The 12,930-nt window shown below is 41.2% G+C and overlaps 2 protein-coding genes across 3 annotated transcripts in view; one reads left to right on the forward strand and one right to left on the reverse strand.

Annotated features, from left to right (window-relative positions):
* The first annotated feature begins 135 nt into the window (after positions 1-135).
* On the forward strand, positions 136-3,482 carry LOC128297111 (integral membrane protein GPR180). Its single transcript, XM_053032681.1, has 6 exons — positions 136-764; positions 840-1,266; positions 1,330-1,473; positions 1,612-1,867; positions 1,938-2,042; positions 2,210-3,482. The coding sequence occupies exons 1-6, from the start codon at positions 229-231 to the stop codon at positions 2,485-2,487; spliced, it is 1,746 nt and encodes a 581-aa protein (XP_052888641.1). The 5' UTR covers positions 136-228; the 3' UTR covers positions 2,488-3,482.
* A 4,493-nt stretch (positions 3,483-7,975) lies between these two features.
* The window catches only part of LOC128304828 (neurotrimin-like), an 84,881-nt gene continuing 79,926 nt past the window's right edge, over positions 7,976-12,930 (reverse strand). Inside the window, exons 7-11 of one of the 2 annotated variants that reach the window (XM_053042069.1) lie at positions 12,797-12,868; positions 12,083-12,333; positions 11,852-12,013; positions 11,469-11,536; positions 7,976-11,327 (exon numbers count right to left, since the gene is read on the reverse strand). In XM_053042069.1, the coding sequence (XP_052898029.1) occupies positions 11,087-11,327; positions 11,469-11,536; positions 11,852-12,013; positions 12,083-12,333; positions 12,797-12,868 (794 nt within the window). In that variant the 3' untranslated portion in view covers positions 7,976-11,086. The remainder of the gene's footprint in view (positions 11,328-11,468; positions 11,537-11,851; positions 12,014-12,082; positions 12,334-12,796; positions 12,869-12,930) is intronic. The other variant, XM_053042077.1, reaches the window with a different exon arrangement.

Here is a 12,930-nt window from a genome sequence, read left to right on the forward strand (position 1 = left end):
ATCTATTCGTTTTCCCCATCGTCCGACAGTAGTGCAAATGTGCTGCGATTTGTTCGATAGTGTAACATTCCGGACGGGAGTACGGTGGGCTCGGAGAAAGTGAAAGTGAAAAACCTCTGCCCTCGGGGGGTATTGAAAGGCAGTGGGAAGGAAAGTTACGTGTTTGGTGGGTGATATAGTGTCTTGGTTAGGTGAAGGGGAGAGATCTCCGACGTGGCTTGGTGGCAAATGCAGCAAAAAAGTTCCAGCATGCGGACATATTCTGCTGGGCGCCGACGATGGATAGGACTGGTCACCATTTGGATGGTGGTGGCGGGCGGATTTCCAGCAGTGAAAACCGCCCACCTTAGCGGCACCTTCGAGGTGGATGAATTTTTCCGCTTTCTGCACAAATTCGGTTTCCAGAAGACGGAAAAACACTCCCAGAAGGACACCGAATGGGACACGTTTGGGTATATCTACGGGAACATAACGTCGAAGGTTAATTTTACTGTTCCGGTTACGTTGGCTGTGCTAGATAAGCGCAGCTTCCTTGAATACTACGCAAACCGGAACGATTACGACCGCGATGTGGCCTGCCAGCGGATGTTTGAGAAGCTGGATAAGATAGTTTATAGTCGGGCTTGCAACCCGCACGCGGAAGCCGACTACCTGAGGCGAATTCCGTGTGAGAAAGGAAAGCTATGCGTGGATGAGGACACACGAGAAAACGTCGTTCCGGGCAGCCAGTTCACGTTCGTGATTAGTGATCCTAATGTGCCAAGGTAAGTTCATGTACGGCGAAACATCGTCGACGAGGATCCGTTTTATATTCATCTACCATTTTCCCTTCGTTTTAGATTCTGGTACGTGTCGATGGTGGCCTGCTATCAGAATGTATCCACCTGCCAGTGGCATCATTACGACTACCGCAAATACCATGTCGAACCGCCATCCATCGATTTCGATATTACGCTGGTGAACGGTAATCCGAATCGCCAGACGCTGTCCTTCTTCAATCCGTTGCTGTTTCACTTTTCCTTCGATCGTCAAAATACGCTCGAAATGTATTTGATATTTTTCGTCGTGTATCTGCTAATGGTACCGCTTCAAATTTACGCCGTTCGACTTCAGAAACATCCGGTGACGAGGCTTTTCACCGTAAGCCTTGTGCTGGAGTTCGTAAGCGTTTGTCTGCTACTCACACATACAATTCGCTACGCTATGAATGGTGTTGGTAATGAGAAGTTGGCCATTATGGGCGATATATTCGATATTTTTAGCAGAGTAAGTGCAGGGCGGTACATTTGGTTGGTATGTAAACGATAGTTAATTTTTGTTTGCTTTCAGACCTCATTCATGCTCATATTGTTGCTTCTGGCCAAGGGATGGGCCGTAACACGGCTACAGATCAGTGTCAGCTCTTGGATTCTACTCATGGTTATTTGGATACCTTACTGTGCCATACACGTGCTGCTGTACATATGGAACAGAGTAAGTACGGAATGGCGCTTTCGGTTAATGCTTGATGATGATTATATATTTCTCAGTTTAGTAAAGATACCAAGGACATCGACATTTCTCTTTATATGATGTTATAATTCTTGAATTTGAATTGTGCTCTCTTTCCAGACGGAAGTTGATATTATCTCCGATATTGATGAGTATCAGACATGGCCCGGGTGGCTAGTGCTTGCTTGTCGTTCCACGATGATGCTCTGGTTCCTGTGGGAACTGCGTACCACAATGAAGTATGAGCATTCGTCGCAGAAACTAGACTTTCTGCTTCACTTCGGTGCTTCGAGTCTGGTGTGGTTTATCTACCTGCCCATCGTGGCCATCATTGCTGTGAATGTTAGTCCGCTATGGCGGTATAAGCTCTTATTAGGTACAGTAGACGTTAATCAAATAGAGAAACGACAGTACTTGCAACTTTTATATACTCCATCGTATTTCAGGTATAACAAATTCTGCTGACTGTTTGGCGTACTGCGTGATGATGGGTTTGCTGTGGCCCAATCGCGCCGGACAGTATTTGCTGCTTACGGGAACAAACTTTGGTGGTGAGTACAAAACGATTTTACCTTTTTAATTATGTACACAATTTGGCAAACGTATTCAAAATTTAACTAAATGAAAAAACGTGGCACAAAATTGATGCGGAAAAAAGTCCCTGTGCAGTCAAAAATGTTGTGCGCTAATAATATTTAAAACTGCACCACATGTGTAGGTATGGACGAACTGGATGAATTCAATGAAGCGCCGCATATAGTTCATCGGGATTCCGATACGCTACACAGTAGCAACGGTGATCTGGCGGTGGATGATTACCTGGACAACGAAGACGATGAGATTGAAACGCTCGTGCTTAGTACGGACGATTTGCTTCACACGGGCAATTCTTACTCCGTTGGTAGTGGTTCCGGTGGTGGCAGTAAACCTCTCACACTCCATAACGGTAGCGCCATGAACGGTGGTTTAGGTAAAGGGGGACGGTCTTTCGACTAGATAGCTCGGTAAAATTCGTTCTGTGGCGCTGAACAAAAATTCTTCTACAGTCCTCCAAAGCAGGTCGATGTAAAACGTAAACGACGAATCTTTAGAACGAATTTAATTCACCTATAGGGCCGGCTCGGTGTGTCATTCCCACGTTGTACGCTGGGTAATTTGTCGTAATATCAGTGTGAAAGAAAAAGTTTTTGATACGTTTTAAATTGATAAAAGTGGCGTACGACACCTTCCGCCCTGCCAATTTAATGGCACTCTAATCTGGTCATTGATTGATTCTTAAGATACATTGGGAGGGGATAAAATAAAACACATAAATAATAAGGTACCGGTAATCCACTCGACGGATACTATTTTCCTTAGTATAAAAATTGGAGTTTGACGCTGCGCGTGCGTCTGTGAAAGTCAAAATTCTTCCATTTCTTAAACATAACATTCATAATTGATATTCTATGTATCCTTTGGATAGTACACCGTTATATCCGTGCATCCAGACTTGTGTGGATAGGATCATTTTAATTGGGGTTGGTATCATAGTAGAAAGACCGAAATTTTCCATACGCGTAAGGGGTTGTCTGTATGTAATAGCATCAATTGTAGTTAAATTTATTGTACGGACTGAGAAAACAATGCAGTGTAAAGCATACAGTCCGAGGAAACAACAACAAAACAAAACAAGTATTGTGTGATATGAAATTCATAGCAATTATGTAAAACGAATGAGATAAAACTTTAATCCTTTTACTTTTAATACGTTAGCGGTAAGTGTAGTAACACGATAGCTGTATCGAAAGCATGCCAATGTTACGCTTTTCCGTTCTGAACTCTGCAAAGCGCACTGCAAAGATAAATTGTTTCCTCAAGCTCACAGCAAATACGATGCATAAAATCTGATTAGTGTTTAAAGTCATCTAATTAGTTGTTATTGTATAGCAGCGTTTTATGCGTTTCTTTACCTTTAGGGGAAGACAGTCTAATGTTTCTGTGTTTTTAAACCTACTCTATCTATTCAACGTGGTTCTATCTTCTTTGGTCGATTTCGATTACTTACAGCGTTTCTCACTTGATAATGTAATATTGTTCCCGTTTCATGTAAAGTTCCTGGTTGAAACGGCACATGTCACTAGATGATATTGCAAACGCTTTAGTTGTCATTGTAGGCCAAGAAGCTTTTTTGTAAAGCTACATCATGAAATGGCATCTGTAGCAGATAACATAGCATGCGGGTTTTCTAGCCCTCGAGAAAGTGTGTAACCTACGGGTATAAACGCAACCAGGGATTTGACGCAAGCTTTGTTTGTTTGAAAACGAGTACTGCATACTGAATTACTGTATTATTTCATCAATTTACTAAAAACATTTTCATTTCGACATTTTCGACGCTCAGGAATTAGATGCAGACGTTTCAACGTGTAATTGAAACCCTTTATCTCTCTTCCGATTGTCGAAATACTTGCCCGGATTTGGTACTTTGCGTAGATTTTGTCCGCCAATTTTTTCAGTGTCGTAGTGCAATCTTCATCTATCCACTGCTGCAAACTAGCAACGGCTTCGGGGGACAACAATTTCGGATTATTCCCGCCACGTTTCTTTGCATCATCAGCCGTTTTTTTGTAAATTTGCAGGATGTTGTAGACCGTTGACAAATTTATTTCAAACATACGACTAATGACTTTTGGCGTCGATCCGCTCAAATACGCCGATACAATCCGCTGACTGTCGTCATCGCTGGTTGTTTTCCGCGAAGTGTGTGCCGGTTGCGATGGACCAGCCACGGTTTCTTGTTCGCTCGAACTCATTGCTGCAAAAAAGAAACATCCGTGTAACTAAAAATTCATCGTATATCTGAATCCATTCCAAGTAATACTTACTTGCATGTATCTTGTACCAAATTTTATGAAAATTCTATGTAGAATGGTACGAGGTAGAAAGCAGCAGGAGCGAAAACGGAACGGCTGTAATGTAGCGAAAATATAGCTATTAAATCGGGTCAATTCAAACCATTTCCATACAAACACTTACTTGTTTGAGCTGTTGGTTTCAACAAAAACAACGGCAATGCACAAATTGTCTTGAATTTTTAGTAAATTGATGAAATAATACAGTAATTCAGTATGCAGTACTCGTTTTCAAACAAACAAAGCTTGCGTCAAATCCCTGGTTGCGTTTATACCCGTAGGTTACACACTTTCTCGAGGGCTAGAAAACCCGCATGCTATGTTATCTGCTACAGATGCCATTTCATGATGTAGCTTTACAAAAAAGCTTCTTGGCCTACAATGACAACTAAAGCGTTTGCAATATCATCTAGTGACATGTGCCGTTTCAACCAGGAACTTTACATGAAACGGGAACAATATTACATTATCAAGTGAGAAACGCTGTATCATTCTTTAGAAAAAAAACAACCACATCCTAACCAAGCTGGTGCTACATGGTTGGAATATGAGAAGCTCTCAATTATATTCCAATAGCCCACCGCGCAATCCACGTCAATATGAAAACATTTGTACGAGGTAGTAATATTTTGCCCGAATCTATTTAATCCTAGCACACGACAGCAACTTACTGCAATTTATCTATTTGCTGTTACGCTCACAAAATTTTATAAAACGCCTGTCTGTAGTACACCACAGCAAATGCAAATGAAACTCTTTCGTTCTGCAAGCTTTGCCCTGCTCCATTTTAATTCTCCTTTGGCTTCTCCGGTGTGAGATGTAGGCGGGAAAAGCAAGAACCAAAACGAAAAGAACAAAGAAAAATGCAATTTTAGCTTATAGCACTCTCTCAGCGAAAGGATACAGAATTAAATTGTTGTTAGAGCCAATTCTACTTCCACATGAAGTAACTAAAGAATGGCAATAGATAAAGAACGCTAAGCAGGTGATATGAAGCATGAAATAATAGATACGAAGCATAAAGAACACTTTTAGCGCAACCTAACTCACACAAAACAATACACAACAAAACTTACACACTTACGAGAAACGTAATTTAACAATGGCTGCAACGTAACGTACCTTTTTTAAAATCATAGCTTTGCTGAGATCCGGTGCGGACGAGTAGCGTAACTAGCTTAAGCAAAATGTGGCAGAGTTGAGGGGAGAAAGACGAAGGGTCATTAAATACCGCAAACGATGATATTGAAACTCATAAAACCCCATAAACAAGATGGCACGACAAGCAGAAGAGAGGATGCGATCGCTTGAACTCATTTACAATTATTCATTCAATGTCGCTAGTGAAAAAAAAATTAAAATAGCTGCTGCTTCAGTAGGTTATGCTCAAACCAGTTGTTGGCAGAGATATAATTCAATTAGATGAAACAGAAAAGGCTAATACCGTTGCACGTGCTCGTGTTAAATGATTTCTAAAAATTGATCAATTGATTGAGAAGTAATTTTATATAGCGAAAACCTGCTGAATCGTCTCAATGTGGCGGGCCGTACTTTCGTTTCTTATGAAGAACTTAAGTTTTACTGCGACGTTTTTAAATAACAATTAGGAAAAACATTTCCAACTAGATTAAAGTAAAGCGTGTGAAAGATTCCTCGTTTGCTTACGGACCTATGTGTGATGGGAAAGGATATTAATTCTACGATCGACTACGTAAACTTCCAACTAATAATATGTACCCAGATCCACTGTTTTGAGAGGGTGGAGCAGCAACAGCAACGGTGCGCAGTGAGTTGTGATAGAGTAATAAGAATATTTTTCTACTGCTAATACACTTAACAAAATCAAGACAACAAGCCGCCTTGGAAATTGTTCGGTACTCGCAAACGGCACGTCGGTGTGCCACAAGAAACACAGGTGCAGTGAGTTAGCACTCACTCTGGGGCAATAACTTCCATGCCTACTATTGTGCAAATTTTTCCACCAAACAATTTGAAGACGGAAAAGGCAAACGACAAAGTGTCAATAGAGAGGAGAAACAAACTTTACTTGTACAAAACAACAACAAAAAACTACAAATAGTTGTCGAAAAGTATGAAAATTAAACCTAAATTCATAAACGATTCGTTTACCGGTTTAGAGAAAATGAGAAAGTGGGTAATAAGCAAAGTATTGAGAAATTATAGTTTACTGTGTTGCTATGCTTTAATCGAAATGGCGATACAAATTGCTTTGTTTGCATGAATTGTATTATTAGTTATTTTATTGCTTAACAATGTTTATTATTTACAAAATTTACAACACGTGCTCGCTTTGCTTTGCACATTCTTTTTGTCGACTGCTTCGTTTTGTTCACACTCGTTTCCATATTTCTCGAATATTTTTTCGAACGTTGATTTTCTTGATGGCTTCCGGGATGATTTTTTTGATCCACTGCTGTCGCAAAAGCTGTGCTGCTATCTCGGGAGTTTTCGATGATCGTTCGTTTAGCAGTGCTCGGGAATCATCCACCCGATCGCACGTGATCGTTATAGGTGGCGAAGCAACCAACACCGTTCCAGGGTGTTCTCTCGTGACGTTTTTCGGTTGCAGATGCTGCAGACGGTTCAGCGCAACGATTCGATTCATGCTGTATAGTGGCGTTATAGCACTGTACTTGAAGTTGAAATGGTATCACGTGGATGTTTGCTTGTTTGCGGTCAGAATATGACTGAATGTTTAACGATACGGGATGGAAGGTTTTTATAGAGGCGAAGCCGAATTCTCTACTACCTGGCTTCAAATTTTAATCTTCAGCCAGGTATTAGAATTCTATTTTTGGGTTTTTAGGACCTAGGTAGCTTTACGCTTACCCTAGGTATGGTTTTAGGGATTTAGGGACTCCCTAAGATGTGAAAACAGTAAGATGACACCAATGTTTGTGTACATTTTTCTTCACACGTATTTCACGGTACTAGCGCAGGATAAACCGCAGCTTAATGCCCGAAAAGCAATGGAAAACCCAACAAATTATTTTGGTGTGTTGTGATTGCAGCCTACATGAACCATCCCATTGCAATATTGCTTAGAAATATATTTTAATTAAATGTGTTGTTTATTAAAAATTATGAAGATCAAGATCTACTTATACGCCATGAATGACATAGGCATCATAAACATGAACCTTCAACAAGTGATCGTGATGTTAATGATCGTACCCATTACTCCGTTTAGGCAATTGGCCCTCATGAACTAGGTCATGTACCCCGCACGAAATTGGTTTATGGGAGGAAGGGCAATTGTTGATTCTTACTACATTTAGCATCGCAGTACAGGTATAAATTACCTTACCGCGGTGGGAATACGTGTTGGGAATTTCGGAAAATTTACAAAATTTTCAGAAATTAAAAAACCCCCGCTAGGTGTTTTCCATACCGTGGCTTGACCTAAACAGGATCATTAGTCCCGATTCCCTGTTGTGCGCCCGCAATTATACGCTGCATCCTTTGTGGGAACGATTCCGTTAACAAAGGCGCCAGCCTCATCAAAGTACCTGATGAAATGAATAATTTCGGAATAATTGAAACACCGAGCAAGGAAAGATGATGTTGACGATGTTTTCCGTTTTATTTTCCATTCCACTGTTCCACTGTGCACGAAAGGGTTTTACGCTCTACAATTGTTTTTTTTCTTCTGTATCTTTTCCTGCATAAAATTGATTCAACTGCTAACCAATGCCAAAGTTCTATTCGCACCTTCGTCCGCCATGTTAAGTTTTTGTTTTACCCATATCTAATTTCATCAATTCTATTTAACATTCATTAATGGTACATAACATAGCTCATATTAGGGTTAGTGTTTGGGTGTGCTGTGTTCGTTATTCAATTTATTATACTTCGTCTAATTGCCGAATTGAAGGGTTTGCTCATGATTTATGCTGCTTCATGCTCATTTTCGGCTTATAATCTTTTTTTTTTCTTTCTTCTTTTCGCCCAAGTGCACTATCAAATACTTTTCTGCTTTTAAATAGTTTAAATGTTTTGTTGCATTATTCTCCGATTAGGATTCCTCGTTACGTTACAAACCTATAGCACTTTCTGTTTTGTTTTGTTTACGATGCAACCATTTGGATTGTTGTTGCACATTAAAAACAAAAACATTACATTGGTTAACATTTAGATGGCGAATTGTTGTTGTGCCCGTAGACAAACTAATAAACCGTAAAGTATACGAATCAACAAACTAACGCTGCTCTGCCGAGGGGACAGATTCAAGCTTTCAAGGGACTATTGCTAAACTACCTTCATGAGCTAGTTTAGGGGCTAAAACATCTAAATTGTTGATAATGATGTGTGGCTTGATGTGATCGTTTAAGCAAATATTGATGTAACGTCTACAAAGAAAATCTATTGCGTACACTGTGTTTGCGACTTGTGTTGTGTTTTAAAATGTTTCTTTGTAACTATTTGTATTGGTTTAGGGCCAGAGCAGCTGTTTTGATTTTTTTTAAAGAATATAAAATAACGGAACGGAATCTTATCATTCTAAAACTAGAACGCGGAAAGTACTGTAAATGTCTGCATTACATCCACTTTCTGTTTGGTTTGTTTCGCTTTGCCAACCTGTAGAGCTAATTCGCTGTTTCGTTCACATCCTTTCCTAGTCTAGTCTTTCTCTACTTTCCGGTCAGAATTTTGCATACTCTTTACCTTCCAACGCATTCCTCTATAGTACACCTTTGCGCCACTACTACACGACTTTGACTTCATCCTGCCTCCAAAATACTATACGATAGCTTAGAGCACTATTTTTTGTTTAGGTTAACTAAGTTTAACTTATGTGCTTACAGATAAAGCAGTAATGCTGGGGTGAAATAAAAACGTAAACAACAGTAAGGAAACAAGAATGTGGGAAAGGATTCGTTTGAAACAAGTTTGAAAACGTTGGGAAAAAATGGACAAGAAATGAATGTTGATCTTAAAGGTAGTACACTAAGCGACTAAGCACACTGGGGTTGGTGAATCGAAGGAAAATAACGTTGTCTACATTTACAAGAAAACAAATGCGGAAAAAGGTGTTTGCGCTAGTCTAACAAAGTTGATGAAAGGTTATAATATTTAATGGATCTTAGGGTAGCGTGACAGGCTACTTGTTTTATTTGGTCTGGAGAGGGGAAAGAGGCATTCATATTATTACTTTCTCTATACAATGTTGACAAAACTGAACTGTTTTCCCTTCTCTTATCCAATTTTGCTTTTTTTGTTTTGTTTTGTTTTGCAACAAATCTGTCCTATTACCTCCAATGCGCTACTCTTTTTCGAACCAAAGTTGTGTTGTTTGTTTTTGTTTGCATTTATACGAAATTGGGATTTTGCTTTATGTTTTACATCGACACACACACACACGGAGCATTTATTCTTTTTTTCATCCAAAGGCAATTTTGGTTATCATATTGGGTGTATAGTTTATGCTGTTCGGTAAGTGTATTCTTCACATTGATGGGCTTTTGTTTTGCTAAACGAGCTAAAATACCACTTGTTTTAAAATGTTTTTATACTGCTCCCTGCCTGGGTGTTCGATTTTGCAAAAAAGAGTAGAGAGGGGAACAGTTTTTGAACAAAGCTTCTACCTAATAACAAAAAGGCATCTATAGAAAGGCAAATAGATTGAATGTGTGTGTTTTTTTTCTCGGTTTTTTGAATTTGAAGGACTTAAAATGAAGGGAGGAACGTACTAACAACATAAGACGGTAGACGCGCCTGAACGCATTTGTTTTAAACGTTAATTTGGGGCTACGGGGTAAACGAACACGCCAGTGTGGTGTGGTGGTTTTTACCCTCTCTTCCACCCCATCTACATGCCACGTATACGTGCGCATCCTTATCACGAAGGGCATGACCGGTAATCGGTAGTGTACGTGTCCAGCGGCGCAGCGACCGGGTATAAAGGACTGTTATGAAGATTCTTCTTTTGGTTAGACTATCCGCCTGCCGACTGTTCCGACACATTGCCTACCGTAATATAACTATATCGCTTTGATTTTGCATCTACGTTGCCTTCCTTTCCTTCCGTTGTGTTCAAAATCTGAATTCCTTCATCCTTCGAGGCCTTAAAAGGGATCGTCCCTTGCGGTTGGGGAATTGATGGCTTTGCTGTCTTTAGGGAAGGGAAAGTTTGGTGTAACACACATACGTTTTATGTTTTGTTTCGCTGCCTCTAGCTCGCTAAATCGCTCCTTGGTGAGTTACACGCTTCCTATTCGGTTACACGTAACTCGTATCACTCACATTACGCGCCCAACCGATATATCAATATAAGTAATCCAGTGATTTCCCACACGCACTCACACATAAGTTTCAACGACTGTTAGGCAAGTGTTTACCGTCCTGGTGCGATATCTGGTCGGAGGATGAATACCTTTTTCTCTTTGCACCGTTTTTTTCCAATCGTGATGAAGTATCAGAACAAACAACCGGACAGAACAACCGTTTTTACGTGGTTCTCCCATCCCGGTTCTGAATGTTTAACGTGTTCCGTGCGTGGGGGAAAGGGAGAAAGGAAAGTGCTGGGGATGGGATGGGAGGGGATGGGAGGGGAGGAAAAATTGGTTCAGTTTTCGCTTATTTATGCTACTTTTAGAAGCTTTTTTGTTTTACCTATCCTCGCTTGCTCTCATTCGCTCACTTATACACGCTGCTTCCGACGCATGCCTCTATACAACACATTAATACACTAGTGACTTAACGAAGGGCAACAGCAACAGCACCAACGCGCCAGCCGATAGCACCGGAAGCGTCCGATGGGCACCGCTCGAACCACCGATCGAAGCGACCTGAATGTTGTCCATCGCATCACGGATCTGGAACCGGTGCGGCAGGCTTTCGGCACTGGACCAACCCTCGGTGTTGCGTGCCCGGGCCGTCACAAACCACTCGCCCTCCGGAAGTCGGACCGATTTGCGAATGCTGGGTTTTGGATCAAAGGGGAAAAAAAACCAAATTTACGTGTGTAAGCAGCAGTTGCGAACGGTTTGATCGGTTTTATTTTTTGTTGTTTGTGTGTGCGAAAATAAAGCACCAGCACCAGGATGGGAGGGTTTTACTTACGTCCAGGTGTATCCATCGGTGTTTTGGTCGTGGCTGGAGATTTCCGCATTCACCGGTGCGTATTTGGTCTGTTTGAAGAAGCAAGGAAATGCACGGTAGAGTTAAAAGGTTTGTGGCAAAATTTGAAGGGTCAATAGGTGGATTTACAGGATTGGGAGATTTTTTTTTTGCTGCTTGTTTCAGCTGTTTTCAGCTTGAATGGGATGAAAGCAATTCTGGGACTTTATGATTGATGTTTGTATAAGACGGTGGAGTTGGTAATCCAATTCTGATTCGAATTCTGTTCTATAAAGCTAACAAACATTCTGACTGTGATTGTGAATAGCGAAATACGTTTATCAGCTCAGTGGAATAGACTTCCAAACACGTTCTCGTATACTTACATTTTCTCCACGGTAGAGCACCTGCATTTCGGAGATTGTTTGAATACTGTGAATTTTCCACCACGTGTGCAACAATCCATCGGAAACGTTGGAGTACATCAGATGTGCTCCTCCCGGTACCAGTCCAAGGATCGTTTTGGAAATCGCTTCTCCCAGCTCATTCTAGAATTCGGATGAAGGCGTTTTAAAACTCCACTAACATTCTACGACATTGAGCTAAGCTTAACCAACCTCAATTTTGCAGTAGTACGACTTCAAGTCCCTTTGCTGAACATTGCGGATAGTGAGTCGGGTACGGTTGTGATGATTGTGGTGATCGTTCGTGATCGTAGTCTGGCCAGGTGACTGCTGCACAATCTCATCATCCCGAAGCCACTGAATTTTTCGTGGCGCTGGATTGCTGTCGTACTGGCAAACGAGCTCCACATTCTCGCCGATGGCACTGTTGATGTAGCTGGTGTGTTTGTGTATGATTGGGCTGCCTGTAACGAAGAGATGCCGGACAGTTGCGTGAGCACCCGTGTGTTTGACGAATCGATTTTGTATCGAGCAACTAAAGGCTAACATGCGGCTGCTTTTGTTCGCTGGCTCAAAAGCTTGTATGCTGTGAGTGTTACCATGCTTGGAAATGTTCGACGTTGGATGACTTTTCAAACGGGAAAGGATCTAAGTATCCACACAGTGGCTTTTCAAAACCTTCTAAACTATGTGATCTGCAAGCCTGTTAGGAGCATCTTTACTAGCGATGCTATTCATGTGACTAGTGATATCGAGTTTAACTACTGCGAGGATCGTGCTTGTGCTATGTATGTACAGCGGGTGCAACTGGTAAGACACTACTCGTGTACGCGTTGTCGCCCTAAGTGTGGTGCGCTAGCAAAGGTGCAATTAAACGCGACAAAACGCGGAAACAACCACTACGAATGTTTTGCACTAATGGATGACCTTTCTCCAGCGGTGGTGCAGTTACATTGGACGCATCCATATCATCGTCCTCCAGCTCTTCCGATGATTCATCTGCGGCGTATTTGTGATGAATGATGGTTTTACGTATGCGTAATGATGAAGGTGCCCAATGA

Source organism: Anopheles moucheti, chromosome 2 (genome assembly GCF_943734755.1).
Source record: "Anopheles moucheti chromosome 2, idAnoMoucSN_F20_07, whole genome shotgun sequence".
Classification (NCBI taxonomy): domain Eukaryota; kingdom Metazoa; phylum Arthropoda; class Insecta; order Diptera; family Culicidae; genus Anopheles; species Anopheles moucheti.